Genomic DNA, 24186 nt, shown 5'->3' with positions numbered 1-24186 from the left:
GAGGAGCCAGAGAGCAAAGGTGGAACCCTCAGCACTGACAGAAAGAGGCATAAATGCACGACTCAGATATTTAATGTGCTGTGAGTTAGAGCTCACAAAAGTCAGACAATTAAATCACTGTCCCATCAGACAGACTGTCCTGAGTTTGTGCAGTAACTAAAGCACTGTCCCATCAGACAGACTGTCCTGAGTTTGTGCAGTAACTAAAGCACTGTCCCATCAGACAGACTGTCCTGAGTTTGTGCAGTAACTAAAGCACTGTCCCATCAGACAGACTGCCCTGAGTTTGTGCAGTTACTAAAGCACTGTCCCATCAGACAGATTGTCCTGAGTTTGTGCAGTAACTAAAGCACTGTCCCATCAGACAGACTGCCCTGAGTTTGTGCAGTAACTAAAGCACTGTGCCATCAGAGAGACTGCCCTGAGTTTGTGCAGTAACTAAAGCACTGTCCCATCAGACAGACTGTCCTGAGTTTGTGCAGTAACTAAAGCACTGTCCCATCAGACAGACTGTCCTGAGTTCATATTCAGGGCAGAATAGATTTTAAAATGACCATGTGACCTTTGACGATATTTGAAGGTGTTCATTCTTATTTTACAAGTGCAGCAGTATGTATTTTTTTTCTTTCTCATTTGTTTTATTTGTGATTGATTATCACTGAGAGGTCTGTAATACTGTGAGAGAGGTGTGTTGCACAGCTAAAGGTTTGTAACACTGATGTGTGTAAAATACAGTGGAAACTGCTTTTCTTCTTAATCTGTTATTGAATTGTAAACTTTAATCTTATTTTAAACATAATTATTTCTCATATTTCCTCTCTTCAGATGAATCCATTAAAAGAGCCCAGCAGGAACTGAAAACTCATCTGAAGAAGAAGTTTGAATACATATTTGAAGGTTTAGCAGTGCAGGGCCACACAACTCTCCTCAATGAGATCTATACAGAGCTCTACATCACAGAGGGGGGAAGTGGGGGGGTCAATAATGAGCATGAGGTCAGACAGATTGAGACAGCATCCAAGAGACAAACCACCCAGGAGACTCCAATCCTCTGCAATGACATCTTTAAGCCTTTACCTGGACAAGAGAAACGCATCAGAACTGTGCTTACAAAGGGCATCGCTGGCATTGGGAAAACTGTCTCTGTGCAGAAGTTCATTCTGGACTGGGCAGAAGGAAAAGCCAATCAGGACGTTTATTTCATCTTCACTCTTCCTTTCCGAGATCTGAATTTGAAGAAGGAAGGAGCATTCAGTCTGATGCAACTTCTGCAGCACTACTTTCCACAACTGAAAGAGATCAAAAGTGTTGAAGGTGATGAAGTCAAAGTTGTGTTTATCTTTGATGGTCTGGATGAATGTCGACTTCCTCTACATTTCCAAAGCAATGAGATCTACTGTGATATAACAAAGTCATCATCAGTGGATGTGCTGCTGACCAACCTCATTAAGGGGAATCTGCTTCCCTCTGCTCTCCTCTGGATCACCTCCCGACCTGCAGCAGCCAATCAGATCCCTCCTGAGTGCATCCACCAGGTGACCGAGGTACGAGGGTTCAATGACCCACAGAAGGAGGAGTACTTCAGAAAGAGAATCAGAGATCAGAACCAGGCCACCAGAATCATCTCACACATCCAGTCATCCAGGAGTCTCTACATCATGTGTCACATACCAGTCTTCTGCTGGATTTCTGCTACTGTTCTGGAGACAATGTTGGGTAAAGTAGAGAGTGGAGATCTGCCCAAAACTCTGACTGAAATGTACACACACTTCCTGCTCATTCAGACTAAAGTGAAGAATCTGAAATATTGTGGCTCTGAAGAAACAAACCCAAAGATGTCAGCATCAGATACAGAAATCACCCTGAAACTGGGGCAGCTGGCTTTTGTACAGCTGGAAAAGGGCAATCTGATATTCTATGAAGAGGACCTGAGAGACAGTGGCATTGATGTCAGTGAAGCTTCAGTGTACTCTGGGGTGTGCACAGAGATCTTTAAAGAGGAGCGTGGGTTGGGTCAGGAGAAGGTCTACTGCTTTGTGCATCTGAGCATTCAGGAGTATCTGGCCGCCTTGTTTGTGTTTCATTCCTGTGTAAATGAGAACAGAAATGTCCTCAGAGCAGAAAAATCAAAACCTCACAGTGGCAGAGTGCAGCTGTATGAGCTACACAGGAGTGCAGTGGATCAGGCCTTAGACAGTGAGGACACATACCTGGACCCGCTGTCTGAGTTACACAGGAGGGCAGTGGATCAGGCCTTACAGAGTAAGAACGGACACCTGGACCTTTTCCTCCGATTCCTTCTCGGCCTCTCTCTGGACTCCATTCAGCCCCTCTTAGGAGGACTACTGACACAGACAGGAAGCAGATCCCCTGTACCAGACCCACAGACACGGACAGAAAGCAGATCAGAGAGCATTGAGGAAACGGTTGAGTACATTAAGGAGAAGATCAGAGACGAATCTTCCGCAGAGAGGACCATCAATCTGTTTCACTGTCTGAATGAACTGAATGACAACTCACTTGTGGAGGAAATCCAGAATTCCCTGAGATCAGGAAAACTTTCTGATAAAAAGCTGCAAGCCCACCAATGTTCAGCTCTGGCCTTTGTGTTACTGATGTCAGAGGAGGTCCTGGATGAGTTTGACTTGAAGACCTACAACACATCAGCAGCAGGTCGTCACAGACTGGTACCAGCAGTCAGGAACTGCAGGAAGGCCATGTGAGTATTATGTCATTATTCATGTTGATTATTGACAGCATATTTTCATACTTTATCATTCTAGTCAGAATAAAGGGCAATACAATTGTCAGGCAGCTGAAAATTTGATGATAATTTCCAATGTGCCCTCATTTAATGTTCTGAACCCAGAACATAAGCAGTATCAAATGCAACGACTCCTCACTTATATATTTTGTTTAATTTAATTTACGATTATTATTTCCAAAGATCAACTGTCAAATAAATGATGAATTTGGGGGGTTTTAGGGGGGAGAAAGGGGGGATTCCAGGTTCTGTAATCTCAGCAAGTTTTTATTTAGTTTCAGTGTTTTTTTAAAACTATTCTCCACACCTCTAGGGCAGCAGTAATGTTCAGTGCACGGTAACCCACCATCTCCCACACATAGGTGCTGATGATTCGAATAAGGACGAGTAGTGGAGAGGAGTGAAAGAGAGGGAGATGAATATTGTTGGTATATCTAGTGTGTTTGTGAACCTGTGAATTAAGACAGAATAGATCTTGGAAAGGTTTTAGCAGGGATTCTTGGTGATGCAAATATTTGTAGCTGAAAGAGCATGTTATTTGAATGTTCATATCACAAATGGATAGTAAATTCACTTTAGAAAAAAGTGGGGATGATGGCTCATCACGATTAGAGTAATTAGTCTTATAATTTATTTCAGCAAAATGGAGATTCTGTGAAGAGAGGTGGGGTATGTGGCGGCCCATGCAATATTACAGTGTAGAAGATAAGGGGAAATGAGGCTGTAGTTCAGAGTTCAGACAGGACTGGTGAACCCAAGGATGGATTTTACGGATGATGGGTGATTTTGTTACTTCTACAGACTAAGTGTATGTGATCTTTCCAGTTTAACGTTTCATCAATTAAGATCCCAAGAAATTTGGCTGACCGAACATGTGATATTTCATAGCCATCAATCAGTACTTTAGAAATTGATTTTCAACATTTCTTTATTAAAACTATAGGATAGTTTTATTTGCTGGTATGTCTCTGTTCTGGAAGCCTGCCAGTGAAAACAGAAGCAGCCAAGCTTCTATACAGCAAGCTCATTGCTTTTTAGTGGAAATGATTTCAAAGGCCAGTGGATTTCACATTGTGAGGAGCACATGCCCAACGGCTCGTAGCTTTCACTGAGGACGGCAGGTGACAGTTACTGCAGTCGTTGCCGCGCTGAAGCAGGAGTGGTGGAGTGTAGCTCCAGAAAGGGACCGCATGTTGAACAATGCAGAGTGTTCCCCAAAAATGTAAGTAGCAGGCCAAAGAGAAAGAGTAGCCGGCCAGGGGGGTTCAGATGATGTCCGCTGGCCTCTTTTTTCTGATGCAATTTGGAGGCTTCTGCTGCATTTTAAAATGTTAAATTAATCCCTAATACATGCCTTTATTCTTAAGCATATGTTGTTGTTGCTAGGAAACAGTAGCTCTCAAGGTCCAATCTCCAATCAGTAAAACAAGTCCAAGAGGCGAAAGATCCCACGACAGCAAAGTCTGCAGAAAATTTGACTTTATTGTGGCTCACGTGCACAACAGCCAGTTCAAATCCTCAGATTTCCAACCTTGAATATCAGACTAAACTCATTTTATGCACAGTCCTTATCTCAGCACAATCAATAGCTTTCTTGAAAACCATCATATGACTTGACTATGTTGCAGGTATTTACTTTTCAGTCCTGAAACCATTGTGGCGAATTGCCCCATTGATTTCCAAAACAAAGAAGGATCTTTTTACATATACCTTGCTTTATAGGCTGTGTCTTCTAACAAACTTAAATCATTAACATGAAAAACATACGAAACACGGTGCTATTCACTATATAGTGTTTTCCAGAACTTTCTACGACCTATAGATCATTTTTGGTGCTTTCCACCTCATAATAATCATTTTACTTAACTTTGGATTACATGTGGATCACTTATGCATTTCTACCAACAATATTTATCAGTAATAAGTCATAAAGAGTATACAGATGTCAAATCAAATCAAAACCAAAGAAATTATATGATAGACATCAGTGAAAATATAAAAAAAAAGTCATAGAAACTATAGACAAACTGAACAGCAGTGAAATCATAGAAAATATATAATAATCATCAGAGAAATCATTGAATATATAATACTACACATCTGATCACTACTTTCTTCTCAGTGAATAAATGTAATTCTTTAACTTGCAGTCTTTGCTCTCTTTTCGACAGTGTGCACTGTGGTTTCTTGCGTTTTCATAAGCTCAGTTATAAAAAGGTTCTAGGTTCATTCAATTTAATAAAACAGCATACATATGATATATTGATTATATGTTGTGTATACATATATATTGATACACTCTTAGCATACATTTTCGAGAGCGTTGAAGGAACCAGCTTGTTCATTAGTGCAGAGTCTGATTTTGATTTGTACTTTTGGGGGGGGGGGGGGGGGAGAGAATCTCCTCCTCTGTGAATTTTCCCTACAATGTTAAAACATGCCGACATAACATACAATTTAATTTTGTAGTGCCATTAATCATAAATTTGTTCAGAAAGAAAGAAGAAAATATGGTAATGATAACTCTTTACTTGAATAAACAAAGTATTTTACAAAGCGTTGCATAAGATACATGTTTCACTTTAATGATATTGAACAATGACTCTAATATGGCTAAATACAAAGTCAACTATTAGGTTTATATATTCAGTCATCCATGTCAGACTGACTCTTCCCAGTCCGTGTGAAGAGACACCAATGCTCTGCTAAGCCCGTAAATGCAAATATTTTAACTGTACTGGCAATAGTCCACTGATTTGATGTCACAATAACCTGTGATGTCACAATAGCCTGTGGTGTCACAATAACCTGTGATGTCACAATAGCCTGTGATGTCACAATGGCCTCCGCCCCCCACACAGCTGAAATACACTCAGTGACCACTTTATTATTAGCTTGTAAATGTTAATATTTAAACACCATAGTATTAGCCGAAGCCGAAATATTCCACCGATCTGCCGCAATCACACTCCGCATTTTCTTGAGGAAATGTACATCTCTAGTTTAATGTTACATCCACCATAACCTGGCATACACGCATCACGCCTACAGATATTCAATATTCTTTGTCACTTCTCCCGATAAAGACAAGTGCAAGCTGTGAAAGACGCTCCTCGGTCACTGTCGAGCGAAGGTATGTTGTCAATAGCTTTAGCCTGCTGAAAGAGCGCTCTGCTTGCGCACTGCTCACAGGAATTGTGAGATAAATGCGATACAATGCTGCAAGGTTTGGGAATGCTCTATTCATGTCATGAGCAACAAGGAAGGCTAAAACCTGACCAGTCACCAACTCATTATTTTGTTCCTCGAATAAACTTTTATCGTATATGTCCTGAAAGGAACAGTATTCATCATGCACATCTGACGCACAGACATCGTCACCATAATAAGCAGCTAGCTCGTTTATATATTGTATTGAATCTCAGGCAAAGAAATACTTGGGGTTAAGGGCTTGATATTTTGATGCCATTTTCCTCACATCAGCAAATCTCATCTTCGTCTGTGTTATAAACGTGTCAAGAACCTGGAAGTATGTCTGTACTTTGAAACGGGCCTGAGGATTTAACCTGGGCTCACCAGTTGACTCATGAAACCCTCTCCTTTTTTCCTTACTCGAACATCGGCATATTCTGTATTTGGCCTGCAGTAGCTCGAGCGCCAGCTACAGTTAAAGTAATTGAGGTTTTTTACGCCACTCTCACAATAAGGGGTGAGAACCCACTAAAAGAATCACAGATGAGCCCTGCACAAGTGCTATTCAATCAAATGAATCAGATGAATCAGATGAAAATTAATTTATACAATTCATGAATAATAATAAAAACACATTGGTTGGACTGGGCAATGGCTCGTAGGAGCTGAGAGGTGGACACTTGTCCCACAGCTACAATGTACAGAATTGGGTCAGCACAGTTACTAATGATGAAGCAGAAACACTATGCAGAGCAGTCTGCACTCTCAAAGATCACACTGTGTAAATGTCAGGTAGAGGTAGTGAATGAATAGTAAAGTAACAATAAACAGGCAAATAAACAAAATACACCATCAACCAATTAAATCAGTGTTACACTGCAAATTGTAGTGATATCACACAGAGATACTATCTGCCCAAATGAGCTATTGCACTCTGCCCAAGGCACCAGCCCAAAGTAGGTTTGCATGAATTGAAAAGACACATACAATAAAAACACAGCGACAAGTCGGAGGTTATAAACCATTCAGGAGGCCCGTGATTCAGGTTACCTGCTCCCCTCTTTCATAATGCGCCACCCCCTGGTGGACCCGCAGCTATTACACGCTCCTGAATATACATCTTAAGCGGTGATGAGGCACGTTACTAAATCCGAGGATAATAAAATACACAAATTATAAATCAGGGAAAAACAGTGACTGAAGGTACGCCACCTCTTACATAGTCAGGAGCAGGAGAACACACAAAACACCGAAAGAATGAGAGAGTTAGATTTAATTACACTACTTTCCCGCTGCAACGCAAAACCCCAACCCCAATAATTTTAAGAGAAAATAAAGAAGAAATCAGAACCTCATTTTTGACACACAACCCCAAACCACATGGCAAGCTTATGTTCACCTAGAATGGGACGGAACAAACCGCTTACCCCGTGTCAATATTTGCCACCCGACAATTCTCTCCGCTTGCATTGAATCACCATCCACTCAATGCTGCGCTTGAAACATAAAACATGGGAAACTATGAACAACGCTGTCGACCTATAAGCCTTCCATGTTCTAGTTTTACTCATGAATCTGACACAGAGACTTACTTGATGAAAAGTATCCAGGCTGCACAGATTTACAATTCTTAATACATTACACCAATAACCGCGAGAAAAAGACACTTGCGCAATTTAATTTCCCCGCTGCTTGGCTTCCCTTCTGCACAACCACAAGGCAGGTAACAATAGCACAGGTAAAGTGACGTATCCCCTTTGTCTCGGTAAACCAGGTGACTGAGGGAAGACTGATGTCCTAATGTCCCACCTGTCACATGTATGATGCAGTGGGTAGCACTGCCGCCTCACAGCAAGGAGGTCCTGGGTTCGAATCCCGGTCGGCCGGGGCCTCTCTGTGTGGAGTGTGCATGTTATCCCCGTGTCTGCGTGGGTTTCCTCCCACAGTCCAAAGACATGCAGGTTAGGCTGATTGAAGATTCTAAATTGCCCGTAAGTATGAGTGTGTGAGTGAATGGTGTGTGTGCCCTGCGATGGACTGGCAACCTGTCCAGGGTGTATTCCTGTCTTTCACCCAATGTATGCTGGGATAGGCTCCAGCACCCCTGCGACCCTGTTCAGGATAAGCAGGTTCAGATAATGAATGAATGAATGAATGAATTAGTTTATTAAAATGGTACAGGATAGATCTAAAATGAGATGTAGCAAGTTAGCCAGCTAATTTATAACTAACTCAGTCAAGAAAATGTTTAAAAGTGAATATGTCTCCAGATGAGTTTGTTAAAAGTAAGTGGAGAGAGAAGGAGGCAGACAGAAATAGAAGAGAAAGCACAACTGCCAATGAAGAGCGGTAAGAAACAGAAAGATAGAAGTGAGAAGTGGTGAGGATGTGTAAATAAATGGAGGAATAGGTGAGGAGGAGGCACAAATGAGCGAATGGTCAGAGGAGGAGAGAGTGGACTGGAGCACGTCACAGGTAGCCAACACAGCAGCAGAAGATTCCTTAAAGTGATATTACAGTTTGGTACAACATACATACTGATGTTATTACAACTGAGTTGTAGCACTGTAGGGAAGAAGACCGCTCACACCTCGTCCCTCACGCCTTCTTCAAGCCGTCTCGTCTCATGCTCCTGACCGTGATTCCGAGGCGCCGGGGGTGCTGTTGTATGCGGCGATCCGCTGACCCTGCCAAGTCCCTCCCTCTGGAGCAGCGAGCCAATTATGCTGCTCCACATGAGCCGGCCAAACTTGGCTTTTTAGCTGGACTGGGAATCGAACCCCGGTCCCCGGTGTGCAACTGCAGCCAACTGCAACCACACGTTGTGCCACCACGGCCCCGAAATAATGAAGATTATTGAATGTGTTTTCACTTTGTCATAATGGCATATTGAGTGTAGAAAAACAAATCTCTAAAAACTGAAGGGGTGAGAGCTTTCAGTATCTAGTCTTGATTCCTGCCTTTTGAGTGGCATGGATTCTGTTTTTGGCTTTTTTCTGTTTTGAGTGCCATGGATTCTGTTATTGGCTTTTTTTCTGTTAGGACCAGAATCGTGCCAATTGAAGTGAAGAAAGCCATTAAAAACATTGTTAAGGGCAGAGAAAAAAACAAAAAACAGTCAAAGACATCGGTGATGCGGAACATCAAACAGTTACAGAATCAGCAGGTAGCTGAATGTATCTGATATATTTTAAAGTTCTGCCACGCCTCACAACTAAAGACACGCAAAGACACGCACACAAAAGGAATCACTTGTACTTGGGTACAGCTACAGCACAAAATTAAACCAGGGGTGCCAAGAATTGTGAAATCAGTTTTTGGGGGATTTTTTCTTTTTCTATTAATTTTTATTTTTTTTGTGTCTACAGTATTGTTGCGCATGTTTGTGTAGGGAGCCCACAGGATATGAGCATGTCGTATGTATGTCAGTTTGTCTTTAGCTGTGTTAGCTTGCAATGCTGTGGGAAGTTTGTCACAGAAAACCAAAACCAAACTCCCTGGCCCCTGTGACAGATGTGTGTTATATTTTACATCTTGCCATTAACTGTGCCAAATGTCCCACAGCATTGCAAACTAACTCACTGTCCACTCTGAAAGATGTCTTTTACATCTTACCTTTTTATTCTATAATGTATTCATTCTTCTTTACAGACTGCACAGTTGTAACCTAAGTGAGGAGTCATGTGGAATTGTGGCGTCAGCTCTCCAGTCATCAAACTCACCCCTGAGAGATCTGGACCTCAGCAGCAATAACCTGGGAGATGCAGGAGTGAAGCTGCTCTGTGCTGGACTGATGAGTCCAAACTGTAAACTACAGAGACTGGACCTCAGCAGCAATAACCTGGGAGATTCAGGAGTGGAGCTGCTCTGTGCTGGACTGATGACTCCAAACTGTAAACTACAGAGACTGGGGTGAGTAGTGTGGTGTTCTGTGTGACTTTAACAAAATAGAATTAGTGATTATGGCTCTATGCAGTGAAATTATGAAAAGCTCTTTCTCTCTCAGTTTACTACTCTGTCCATTGGCATTCTTTCTTTGTCCACATTAGTCTCATCCCTCTCTTCTTACTCCTCTATCACAGCAAAGAAAAGCAGGATAAAACCTGATGAGTCTTAGCGTTGGCAGGTTTGTGTTTCCTGACCAGAATGTAAGGTTTGAGTGGAGTCTGTAGTATCAGGGCACGGGTGATGACTGGATGCTGGATGGCTGATTGATGTGGTAAAAGACTGACCACCTGCATGGTAAAATGTTTCAGGTCTGTCACACATTACAGTCTTCATCCATCTCCACTATTCACTACCTGCTATGAACTGTTATCAAATCCTTAATTTTACCCCACTCTCTGATGAAGGGGAGCTGTACTCCTCACAATACAGTACACCTCATTCCCACCTACAGAACAGGACTTTTGTGCTGACTGTAAAGAGCTCATTCCCACCTACAGAACAGGACTTTTGTGCTGACTGTAAAGAGCTCATTCCCACCTACAGAACAGGACTTTTGTGCTGACTGTAATGAGCTCATTCCCACCTACAGAACAGGACTTTTGTGCTGACTGTAATGAGCTCATTCCCACCTACAGAACAGGACTTTTGTGCTGACTGTAATGAGCTCATTCCCACCTACAGAACAGGACTTTTGTGCTGACTGTAAAGAGCTCATTCCCACCTACAGAACAGGACTTTTGTGCTGACTGTAAAGAGCTCATTCCCACCTACAGAACAGGACTTTTGTGCTGACTGTAAAGAGGCGCTGCATTTGGCAGTTGGTGATAAGAACACTGATAAGAAAGCCAAAGAGCCAGATAACTGCAAGGGCTCTTTTAAGGACATGTTCAGAGGAGGTAACAACAGCATGGTGCCCTGACTAATAATGTCCAGTATGTGAAGGAGAATGCTGCTCTCAGAGCCAAGATCAGTCAGTACAGGGGCCCCTCAGGGCTGTGTTCACTCCTTGGTTTTATTCACACTAAATTAAATAAAAATGGTGGCATTTATATAGCGCCTTTATCCAAAGCGCTGTACAATTGATGCTTCTCATTCACCCATTCATACACACACTCACACACCGACGGCGATTGGCTGCCATGCAAGGCCCCAACCAGCTTGTCAGGAGCATTTGGGGGTTAGGTGTCTTGCTCAGGGACACTTCGACACAGCCCGGGCGGGGGATCGAACCGGCAACCCTCCGACTGCCAGACGACAGCTCTTACTGCCTGAGCCATGTCGCCCCAAATTGAGATGAGCACCAGCAGCCAACCTGGGAACTGTGCCTAATGCACAGGGGCAGTAGCCTTGTAGCATTCTGCGATAGACAGGTTTGTGCAGTGGTGTGACTCAAACCATCTGATTTTAAATGTGAAGTAGAGGGAGGAGATGGTGTTTGACCCTACATCAGTGGGCGAGCACAGGCCAGTTGTCCATCCATGGCCAAGCCATCACACAGGTTACATTTTTCATTTTATTTGTATAGCGCTTTTAATAGAAGACAGTCACTAAGATGCTTTTCACCGTCAAAAAGTGGCAAGAAAAAACTCCCCAATGGGAAATCTCGGGAGGAACCTGGCTATAGAGGGGGAGCCCATCCTCCGCTGGCTGGCAAGGTGTAAAGTGAGGGTAGAATGGATATAACAGAAATGTGATATGAAATCTATCACAGCGAGTCAAATGGGCTGAACAGGTCACAGTAGAGGTAATAAACTAGCTGAAAGTAGAAAGTGTAAAATGAGGGAAAGTACAGTGAGCTGGTTTAGAGAGGCAGGGTGATGCAACTTGAGCTCCAGGATGTGTCGAGGTTTGGTCATGAACCGGGGGAGGAACAGGGCTACAGCGGTCCGCAACCTTACTTTACTTACTTTCTTATTTCATTTAACAGGGACCATGCCCATCACAACTGATGAGACAGAGTTTGCTCTGTAGCTCATTTTCATCTGCTGTCCCTGAACAGGGACGACATTAAACTACATTACAAAACACTTACACCACAACAATCCATTTGATGTGATTACAGTAACCAGGTAGATAAAATACTAGTTCAGTCAGGACCACTGGTGCCAAAGTTAGAATCTTCTTTATCAATCTTAGACACAGTACCGTTATGTTTGGTGGTATGTCTCTGTTCTGGAAGCATGGATGAGACCAGGAGGGGGCACCAGCAAACCCCCAGAACTGTCATAAACCAATACACTGTTGGTAAGATGGACTCTGGCTGACATGGTGACTATGTGAACGACATTCGGCTACCAGAAGAAGCCCTTCATCCAGTCAGCTCGAGGCCATTTGAACATGATGTGGGTCTGTGGCTGTGTGTAGCAACAGCATTTTGGACTAAAATTTCAACCAGGGGAAGCCTTGGATGTAAGTTCAGACACTGAAACATATGGGTGTTAATACTTTTATAACAAGAGGGTCGTTTTCTTTAACTAATAATGTCCAGTATGTGAAGGAGAATGCTCCTCTCAGAGCTAAGATGAGTCAGCACAAGGGCCCCTCAAGCTGTGTTAGCTTGCAATGCTGTGGGAAGTTTGTCACAGAAAACCAAAAGGAAAAAAGCAAAAGATGTATCTTGTAACAAAAGGGCAAAAAGTTACAAAAGGCCAAAAACTAGGGCTAGACCCCAAATAGCAAGCACATGAGGTAAAAACTCCCCATTGGGGACTAAAATCCTCTAACAGAGGCTCAGGAGAAACCCGGCTTTTGAGGGGGAGCCTATCCTCTGCTGGCCAGCAAGGTCTAAAGGTAGGATGGATAAAACAGATATTTTGTAAATTGGAGAAATTAAAATGGGTTGAACCGGGTTTAGTTAAATAAAAAAACTCGCTTGAAAGGTAGGAAGTTCAAATGAGGGAAAGTATAGTGAGCAGTTTGAGGGGCGGTGAGATGCAGTTGGAGCTCCAGGATATGAGAAGGTGTGGGCATGAACCAGGGGAAAATGGGCATTTTCCAGCATACACATCAGGTTTTTTCTGTTCAATAAATATTCGCACAAGGGTTAAAGTACATGGAATCAAAACGGGATGTAATTCTCGATTTGCATTTTCATTTTGGCGCGCCTATGCTTCCTTATAGCACAGCCTACAATAGTGATCTGGGCAAACCTCACAGATCACTATCAAGTCTCACCCATTGACCGTGAGACACACGCATTTCAACCAGTTCACACGCTCACACGTGAGAAAAGACAGGTGATATCGTATCGTACCGTAAAATTTCATATCGGTTCATCCCTAGCACACACACACACACACACAGTCACGCACGCACGCACGCACGCACATACACACTCAAAGTCACACCCTCGCACAAATGCTCACAAAGATCACCTCTCCCGAACTATTACATTTTTTTCTTACATGTGTAACTAAATCAATTTATTTTATTCAACTGAGTTTGTCTTATTGGTTTGGCCCGTCATTTTCGGTTCTATTTGTTTTATTTGTGCTGGTCAATTATAAACTAAATTATAGTTTATATAGTTTATATAAACTCAATTATAAACAAAATTATAATTGGGAGAAGTGGATTCGGCCAAGGGGCCTCTGCGACCAAAACATACACAATGTCTATTTGCTCCAGCCCTGATTTGCAATCTCACTCTGAGTTTTTCATGAAACTTGAGAGCCATGTCTGTGTTAATCATGAATTGTGTTCTTATTAATTTGGTTAAACCAAAGAACAAAACTACCATTCCCATAATTCTGGGGGAGACAAAATGATGAGAGAAATGCAGCCGGCGTAATTAGGAGAGAGCTGAGGAAACTTTTCAATACCTAATCGATTTCCTAACCGTAAATTCAGCACCTCTTGTTTGTAAGACGTGTGGCTAGGTGTTTACTAAGTTAATAAGGCTGCAGTTTGGAGATAACAATGCTTATTTGCGAGTGGCGCACACATGAACTTGGAAACCTGGCAAATGAAATTGAACGTAGCTAAGCGCCTCTGGCTCTGCTTCAGCTGTTAGCGGGTGTAGTTTCGCAGCAGGTCTGATAAATAATATCATTACTGGTTAGGAAGTTGGACATTATTTTGTTGACTGATATTTTATTTTATTTACCGGTGCATATATAAATTGTCTGCGACAGTGGGAGACTTCATGAGGTAATTTAACATTAAGCTATGTTCTTTTGGCTAGCTTTCACAATTGGGTGAAAGCCAACAACAGTAACTACAGTGGAGGGGAACTATTTGCGTTTTTTGACGAGTGATGGCTATAAGCTGTGTTTGTAAAAATTGTATTTTTATAAAATGAACAAAGCTTACATTAAACCAGCTATCATGGCCGCGGTAACCGACCGACTCTTCCGCCACGTTTTAAACAATGTCGTCATGGTTACTGTCACACTTAGGCCATAGATAAACGGGGAAGAACGCAATTTTGAACTGAATGTGGTTTTCCATTTAGTTAAGTGAATATTTCAAAATGAATGGCCAGAATACTAAGAAGTCATCATATTTAAATTACTTGGTAAGTTGATTAGGCCATTTACACCCCCTAGCTGTGTCAATATCCACGATATACCACAGGTTTGAGTTCCATAACACTTTTATACGACAGTTATTACATTTATCTTTAAGAATGTTCACAAAAGAAAGACCAGACAAACTTTATATGAATGTATTTTTAATGGAACTATGTTTTAAGGTGAATGTATTCTTCCTGAACAGTAGTTTATTGGTTGATAAGGTATTGCTAACGCTATTGCAAAAATGTATCCCCACTGAACTTTAGCTAGCTTGCTACTTTACATTACACCTGATGACACAAGTAATTTGTGTAAACGTTTATCTGGACACATTCAGATAACGTGCAGTTATTTAAATAATTCATAGCGTCGTCATGTGTCATTTGCTTCAGCAGGCTTTGGTGGTCTTGCCGACAATCGCTGAGATGGTCAAAGGACAAAATAAGTCATTTTGTTTTACTTTGGGAGGCTACTAGCGGCGTGATGATAACATGAAGTTAATTTAGGTTACAAAGTAGATTACGGTGATCTAAACGCAGAGTAAAATTAAAAGATTTGTGAACATCGTGGATATTGGCACGGCTTGGACGCAAACTGACCAATGGAGACAATGGACCAGACCTATCCCTTATATAAATGGTTACCAGAGCAAAAAAAAAAGTCCGTTAACAGTTATTTTTTATCCATTTATGTGTAATGATGAATGTTGAACTTTTAAAAAATGTATATATGTTTGCTGACCGAAGAACATATCACGGGGGATCCCCACAGTGATCATATGAACTCTTTCTTGTGTTTGCAAAATTCATGTTTGCAAATCAGATTCTGTCTCATATGTGATCATCATAGAGAAAATGTTTGGTAATTAAATCATTGCAGTGGGTTCCAAACCTTTATCTTTTTTTGGTTAATGAAGCTAAATAATTGCCTTAGAATTTGGTGGATTAATTTATGAAATCATTTAAGAATGAATGAATGAATGTAATTTACACAACCCTCTCCCTATTTTTTGTATGTACCACTCAGGGATGCATATGCAAATAGGAAATGACATATGTATAAACTGGCAAGGTGAACATTATTCCAATCTCCAGTGAATTTTAATGTTTGTGTGTGTGTGTCCATGTGTATGTGGTTTCTCCACAGGCTGGGTTGGTGTAATCTCACAGAGGGCTGCTGTGATGTTCTGGCCTCAGTCTTGCGTTCTCCTCACTCAGAGCTGAGTGATCTGGAGCTGAGAGACAACGAGCTGCAGGATTCAGGAGTGAGAGCGCTCTCTGCTGGACTGGAGGACCCGCACTGTAAACTGCAGAGACTGGGGTGAGTACAAACACAAACCCTTCAATCGGGGTTGGAAATGTGGAATTTTTTAAAGGGGCAATAACAGCAAAATGCAGGGGCGTTTTCAAAATAAATGTGTGAAATTTACATAGTAGCATTTCAGCTTTTTAAAAAAACCAGTTGTAGTGACAAACTACTATCATGTGGAATTGGCATCAATATAAGTTAAAGCTACAGGCAGGGGAGGAGGTCTCACAGAATTTTTGATGAAGAAGCGATCCATAGTACCTCTGAGATGGGTAATGCAATGATCACATTTGTTCTATGATGGGGAGGTGCACAGACTTCCTTTCCATTTTCTTTTCCAACTATAAACACAAGAAGAAGAAGATAATTCTATTTTACAGTTTATAGTAGACTATGATTTAAAATAATAGAGTAAAATAATTATATTCTATATTAATAATTATGGCTGTGTTTGTCACGGAAGTGACGTATTCTGTGATTTCTGCGCAAACATCACATTACATTTTATTCAGCAGACACTTCAAGGTCAAATCAAGGTCATAGAACAAACAACAGAACAGGTCCGATAAGGTCCAATTTGCATAGGATCGGTTATAAAGCAATGAACATAAGTCTAGTACGCAAGGTAGATAGGCCAGGTCTGTAAGTAATAAGGTCAGGAACTACAGTACTGAGACATACACATGTGAAGGTCCTAGATTAAAGTAGATAATACAACACGGGGCTAAAGTCTGAGACTGGTGAAGATAAGTGACAATAGATTAGCAGACTCCCGCAGAGGAGTCAAGGTACAGTGTGAAGAGGTGAGTCTTCAGACTGTGGTAGAAAATGGGCAGTGAGTGAGCAGTTCTTATAGCAATGGGGAGGTTGTTTCACCACTGGGGAGCTAGAGTAGAGAAGCTCTGCAGTCGGGACAAGCGAGAGCCATTCACTCAGCTGGCAGGATGAGCAAGTCGGGCTGGCATTTGGACATTCCTCGGCTGTGTCCCAATCGGTGCTCTTGCCTACTTGCACTGATTCGGAGGTGGTCCCTGTTTTTGGCATCTCTGTGGTTTCCTTGTTTTCGTGCTTTCTGTGATTTTTCTACAGTTTTGTACGGCAAATGTCAACCTTATAGTTGCCTTATATAGACCTACAGGTAACCACACTTCTGAACTCGATAGCTCATTGTTTAATTAATGTGTGCTTTTAAACCTACACTCCGACCCGTATATCGCATCAATTCCCAGAAGTATCCACTGTAATGTTTCAAATTGGGGATGATTTAGCAGCTAGTCACAGATGAGTTAATCACAGTCCAGTCAAAAACTTCAGCCTGAGTTTAGGGGGCAGCCTATAGCGTAGTGGCTAAGGTGCTTGACTGGGACCAAGAAGGTTTGTGGTTCAAGCCCCAGTGAAGCTGCAGTAAGATCTGTGCTGCTGCTGAACCCTTGAGCAAGGCCCTTAGCCCCACATTGATCCAGGGGATTGGCTCCTGCTTTGTCTAATCAACTGTCAGCTAAATAACGTTAACGTAATGTAATAACTGTAATGTAATGTTCTGCTAAATTAAAGACAAACAGCATGCTCTTACTTTCCAAGATAATTCAAAGCCATCCAATACATCAGCTTATAAGTGTCTTTTACTTTTATCCTTGGAGCAGTTTTTTTTTAAGTTAAAGCGCTTGTTACTGTTGCTACAGTTGCTACAGTGCGTTATTTCAATCATTTCCCACTACTGCACCTAAGGTCTTTGGTTTATTTAATAAATTAATCTTAAAAACACTCTGTGATTTCTGGCTCTTTCATTTTACTGTTATTTTCAACATCTTTGCTGTGACTGCTCCGTGACTTTAGTCCAGCATTTCCTAACCTTTTTCCTTCAGTGGTGCACTTTCCACATTTACAGAATCATGTCACACCACTCTAAAAAGCCAGTGACATGGGCTACACTGATGTGATGTCAACAGTAGCCATGAATGTCTCTGGGAGTTTGAATTTCCAGACGATTTTTAGTGACCTTTATCTTGGCTTTTGTGAATGGGATTACATTTTTCCCGCAGGATTTTATGAAACTGTTATGACGGTACTTGGACTGCTTTGGTAGTGTGGTTCTACTCATTTGTGCCAGAGGGCTCTGTCCCTGGCTGTGAGCTGGACACTACCTACACCAAACCGCCATAATCATACGGTGTTTGTGTTTGTTTTTCCTTTTCATATCACATTTTCGGTTTCATATCACTATTTCCATAGAGTGCACTAAGTTTGGGGGTGCACACCCAGCTGCTAGCTCACATTAATTTAATGTTAACCGATGATATTTGAAACTATTTGAAGCCTTCATGAACCACATGACCGCCTAGTGTTTTCACCCTCCATTGACACAACTCTCTATTGCTCTGAGGAAATCCAAAAGCAGAAGCCAACACTATCATTGTTTTCTGGTTACCAGATTACCCGCTGCGACAGGAAATATTTAAAAGCAGCAAGTTTTCCTTTCTTTTCAGTTTGTGTTGACGCAGAAGCAAACCGCCAAATGAAACCTGAAACCAGTGTAGATGTAGAAGTGACCTAGGTGTAAGAACTGGCCCATCAGTCACTGCTGTGAAGAAGTCTGAGTAGTAGTAGGCAGGACAATAGGTCTGGGAGTGTCAGCAAGCTGCATAATGTGTGCATGAGCTTTGGGTGCGAGGTTTTAGAGTTATGACGTATGTGGTTTAATTATTTTACAATACGTCGTATTAGTGATATGTTTGTGAAGTATTATAGCATCAGTGTCTGCACCCTTAGAAACCTATAATACCTATTATGAAATCATACCTAATAAATAAAGGACACAACTGAATACAGTGTTTCCCCTAGGATTTTCTTCCCGTAGCAGTGCACCGGTTTGAAGAATTTAGACTGAGATTTAATAAAAAGGATGAGGCAGGATCTTCCAGAATATCAGACTTTATTTTTCACGCTGACCATGAAGCCGAGGTGACTCTGCAGAGTGACCTCACATCATTCAGCTATACACCATCTTTTATACAGTTTCAGATGGGCTTATTCCCGCCCCACAGCTGTCCGTCTACCTCCCGCCACAATGATTTCTCAATACGTGATGAAGATAAGTCAACTCTGATTGGTTTGGCACCAATTGTGCTTAGTATTGTGGAATCAGTGTGGTTCTAAAATACATGTTCCCTCCACCATTTCCTCGAGGGCCCGCAGGATCCACACCTGAAACCCTTGCTCCCCTCTCGGACCATTCCAATTCTCCCCTAGGAATCAATATCAACCGGCATACTGAAAAAAAAAAAAAAACATTAGCAAGATCGATCACAGTGAAATGTTTTGCATTGCTCGGGACTTGGGCCACACTAGTAGTTTAGGTTAGATACAACTGGAGCACAGTGTTTACACCTGTGTTTTTTTTCTACAGGCAGAATTGTATTGCACAGAGAGTTAGGGCAGGGAACCACAACACCAGCTTTGAACAACGCATGATAAACAGGGCCAATTCCTTCCTCAGCCTCTGGGCGGAGGAGTTGCAACAGGGAGTTTGGGGCAACAACTTTGCCCGTGTTCTTGTGGCGCCATATGTAAGTGACAGGATCCTTAGTGCAACCTCTGAATTTCCAGAGTTCTTGCTCAGTTGTGGAGGCAGACTACTGTAACTCCAGAAGTTCTGGCAAAATAAATTCCTGTATTTCCATTACAGAGGCCTGATTAGCAGGCCAAGATGGTAGGTCAGCAGCTCTTTTAGCTGCAGCATCCGCATGCGCGTTGCTCTGGGAAACAGGGTCTTATATTTTATTGTATCACGGCTAGCTTTGATGGTAGTTTTATTGCCTTGAGTAAGGCACCGGTGTACCAGTTGCTATTAAAAACCCACGCCACGCCCAAGTGGCCCCCCATGAATGTACCACCCTGCAAGCATTGGCAGAGTCTCTATAGATGTTGACAGACTTCCCTTCTGCCAACTGGCTGGCTCTAGCCAGTGCTACTATCTCTGCCTGCTGGGCAGTTCCTGGAGCTAGAGCTGATTCCATTACAGTGTAGGAAGTGAAAGGGGAGTGTTGAGTAACAAATGGCAAATCCTGATTTCCTATTTTGATGTCGGGGTCAATAAATGATGAGCCATCTACAAACAAAGTCATGTCTGGGGTACTGAGGGGGTTTGTAAGCAGACCAGGTCTAGGGCTTGAGTCTTCTTCAACTGTGGCTTTGCAGTTGTGTGGTTCTCCATCGAGGGGAGTGGTCATGAGAGTGGCTGGGGTGACAACCAGCGAGTGATCGTGATGTGTGTTTGGGTCAACAAAACTTTGTAGCCAGAAACTCTTTGGTGGGTTAGGGCAATTTTCTCTCTGGACAGCATGGAGTCCACAGTGTGAGACACATGTAAGGAGAGCTCTGCTGTCCTGCTCGCATGCTTCTTTGGATGAGACCATCTACATGCTGAATGAGTGTGCTCCCATTGGATGGAGCGAAATCGGAGAGATCTTGTTGGACAATTCGGTTGAACACACTTGGTGATTCCACGTATCCTTGAGGCAGCCTGGAGTATGTGTACTGCTGGCTTCTGTAGGTGAAGGCAAAAAGGGCGTGGCATTGTTCATGTAAGGGGATGGAGAAAAATGATGAGCACAAGTCTATGACAGTGTAATGGGTTGTTGAAGGTTGGATTTTTATGAGTATTGTTGATGGGTCTGGTACTATAGGATAAAAGTCTATTTTCCGGTTCCGACCTTTAGGGGGTGCTCTTGCTTCTGGCAAGGTTCCGGATGGGCCATGGATCCTCCTCCAAACAGCTGGCTGTCGCGTAGGTCATCACTCTGTAATGAACAGGCACTTTGCATGGAGGGGTGTTGAATTCTGGAAGGGCTGCTGGTGTCCCTCTGGTGGGGAGGACAGGAGGTGCTCAGCTGGCCTGATAAGTCCCTTCTCTGAGTCATCCTTCCACCTGCAGGTCTCCTTCCATCTGTAATGGAAGTGTCAGATTGATTTACTTGACTTACCATCATTTGGACCTCCTCAATGTCAGGGTACATTCCTCCAGAAGGGGAAGCTCCAGACTAAGGTGGTGGTTTCTCAGTGAGGGCAGGGCAGCTTGGTTCTGCCTCACTGGAAAGCTCCTCCTTCCCAGGCACCCCTCTCTGCTTCTTCCTGGTAGCTTCAGTCCCTCTGCCAAGCCTGTCCTGATGCCTCTGCAACTCAATTCTCCATTGATTAAAATGTTGTCGGTACATATTTTTATCAAATTTTTCTTCCCCCAGCCTGGGCTCTTTTCTCTCTCAATCAACACAGCCTCAACACTCTCCAAGCAATCAGGTTTATATGTTCCAGTCTTATCTGGCCACACGTAGTTTTATTTTTATTTATTTTTTATTAATTATTTAATATTATTATTATTATTATTATTATTATTTTATGTTTGAACATAAGGTCCAGGGGAGTCACAATCTTATCTAATGTTTCTGAGCAGTCCGTCAACATCACAAGATCAACCTTTCTTTGTTGCATTTGCTTTCCCCAATACTGAATAAAAAGAACCGGAAAGAAAAAGAAAAATAACATCTTTTTTTTAAATAAATAAAAATAAAGATAAGAAATAAAAATGAAAATAAACCTTTGGCAATGGAACTATGGAACTGTATGTGTTCCTCTTACACCAATTCCTTATTATTATATGTTTTTATTATATACGAGAACAACCACTTTGTTCTAAAATTGGAAAATTCACAATTTTTTTTGTTATTTTTATTATATATATTATATATATTATTATTATTATTATTATTATTATTATTATGTATGAGAACAACCAATTTGTTCTCCCCCTTGGAAATCCACAATATTTATTATTATTATTTATTATATATATATATATATATATATATATATATATATATATATATATATATATATATATATATATATATATATATATATATATAAACCATTATTTATATATGAGAATAACCAATCAATTTGTTCTCTCCCTGGGAAATTCACAATATTCACAACCCGGCAGTAATCACGCACATATTTACAAAGGATTCTCAAACCTTAAAATAAAATAAAAAAATATGTAAAGATGACACACACAAGACATAGAACTATAGTATATACTATAGTATGTACTTCTCTTATGCGGCCTGTACCCGTGCAGCTGCCATGCCTTGCCCCTCTCTGGGTCGCTAAGGTCTTTTCAGGGATAGGAAGTGATATGTACGATCCTCTGCACAGTGATTTACAGGCACTGCCGAAAGCTGATGGGCCACGGGTAACGCCCTCACAGTCTTTTATAAAAAAGGTGACCGTTTACCTGCATCTTAGTTGTGCGCACTGGTCCTATTCAGGGAAAAACATCAGCCGTCAGCAGTCCCGCTTCAGAAGATTGGATCCCGGGTTTCGGCACCAAATGTTGAGGAAATCTTTTTTTGTCGCTTTTCCTCCTCGTCCCTTTCACGTGGGTGAAGTTGTTTTGGCAGCAATGATGTTGAAGAAATATTCAGAGTCTTTAGTTTAAAATAAAAAAGATTAATCTGGGGAGTCTGTGTGCTCCAGAGAACTTCCAGAGATCAGAGAATTCCAAAGTAACAGTAGGAAGTATCCTAGTCTTTAGACATTATAGCTAACCAGTCAATTGTCATATAACATCACATTGTCTCTCTTGACCCGCCTTAATATTTTCTGTCACTCTGTGAAAGCTGAGCTGTCTTAACCTTTCGCCTATATAATTATGCAGGCAAATTGGGCTGGTGATCACTAACTCAAAACATTTATCTGCAAAGACCCACATTGCTTGAACTGCATCACTCAGTCAAAACAGGCCGTATCCAATGCCATGGTTTTTAAACACCTGATTAAGTGTTCTCTGCACTTTCATTAAACAAACTATACTTTGCAGCTCAATGTGTTTTAACAGACATACAGTTCTAATTGCTCATGATGACTGACTTATTAATTTTAACATAATTAATAATGATTCTTCAAGCATTATGGCTTATTGTAGTACTAAACAGCATTTGAAATATAGTATATAGATATATAGTAACATTTAGGAAAGGGTATTTTTGCACATGATTCTGAAAGTATTCTGAAACTTCATCATTCCTGGTTTTCAAAAAGGGCATTTTGATCAAACTTCAACAGGACATTTGCGTTTACATGGCCTGTACTCTGACTTTAGGGGTAACTTGAAGTACAGTAGCCCCAGTCATGAGCCCCACATCATATTTGGGCATGGCCCACAATTGAGAGGGGATTGCACTCAGTTTTGGGTCTGACACATGCAAATACATGTGAGTGTCACAAGGCAATGCATGAATGCTGTCAGAGAATCTGGAAACTGGTGTGCATTAACACACAGAGAGGGAGAATATTTTGTGAGTTCTCCTCTCTTTCCAGTCTGTAGTCCAAACATAATTTAACCCAGGGTTCTGTGTCCTCCCATTTTTTTGTTTGAGGCTTTACACAGAGACACATGGGGTACGCTTCCCAAAATGGTACAAAATGGCTGTTGTGCTGAGCTCAATTGTACAGACAATGCAAAAATCTTATCCTACCAAAAACAATTTAGTACACAATTTTGTTTCACCATACCATTTCTCCTTATTTCAAAAACTCTACTCCTTCCCTACATGCAGTTTTCTTTTAATTCTCACTGGCTTTTCACCAGTGCCTCATTTCGTCCTGTGTCTGAGCAAGGTACTCAAACCCCTTTTTCTTCTGTTCAGTACATCTTTTACATCAATCTTCTACACATTCTCAAACCCTCTGCTACATCCTAGTTCCTCCATCACTGGCATATTTACCTCATTTTAGCTGTGCCTGGGCATCTGTCCAGATCCCACGCATAGAAGTACATTTCAAAGTTTTCTACACTGTTAATTCTACCAATTGTTAAACCGTCATTTGTGCATTCTACAACCAATCCTAATATCTCTGCCAAGCAGGTTTACCAGACATACAGGAGAGAATATAAATGCATGTTTTAAAATGATAGTAGAACCCGCATTGTTATCCTGAACCAATAATGGAATTATAAACTTTTCTATTGTATTGCCTTCCCCGGCATCTTGACTGACCATAGTTTTTCCACAAGGTGGAGTCTTTGATCCCCACAATTTTGCTGTTATTACAGAATGACCAGCCCCCATATTTACAATAACTAATGCTCGCCTATGTACTTTTAACAACCCGATTGGTAATGAATTTGCAGGCGTTCGATATAGAAAACCTGCAGACTCACCACCCTGTGCATGCACCCTGCACACCTTCATTGTCCTTGCAATCCAGTTTGGCTGCCAGGATTTCGGGAAAGCACCAGCGCCCTGTGGCATCTGAGTCCAGCCATTCCATCCGGGGCAGCCACCAGGGTTTTGAATCGTGACATTACCCTGGGGAGCCGTTTCCCAAAGTCCAGTATCCTTTTGCTGAAGCCAGCTCTTTCCGCAAACCGTCCATGAAGCAGTTAGTCAGCTGGGTTCT

The 24186-nt window shown here is 41.7% G+C and overlaps 1 protein-coding gene across 1 annotated transcript in view; it reads left to right on the top strand.

Annotated features, from left to right (window-relative positions):
- Positions 1–797: 797 nt before the first annotated feature.
- LOC133119285 (NACHT, LRR and PYD domains-containing protein 3-like) overlaps positions 798–24186 on the top strand; it is a gene marked incomplete at its 5' end in the record, with an annotated part of 166188 nt that continues 142799 nt past the window's right edge. The window contains 3 exons of the mRNA XM_061229813.1: positions 798–2719; positions 9608–9868; positions 15565–15738. Coding sequence (XP_061085797.1) covers positions 798–2719; positions 9608–9868; positions 15565–15738 — 2357 coding nt within the window. The remainder of the gene's footprint in view (positions 2720–9607; positions 9869–15564; positions 15739–24186) is intronic.

Source organism: Conger conger, chromosome 19, assembly GCF_963514075.1.
Source record: "Conger conger chromosome 19, fConCon1.1, whole genome shotgun sequence".
Taxonomy (NCBI): Eukaryota; Metazoa; Chordata; class Actinopteri; order Anguilliformes; family Congridae; genus Conger; species Conger conger.
Note: the sequence above shows the minus strand (reverse complement) of the source record. Positions and strands in the feature narration are given on the sequence as shown.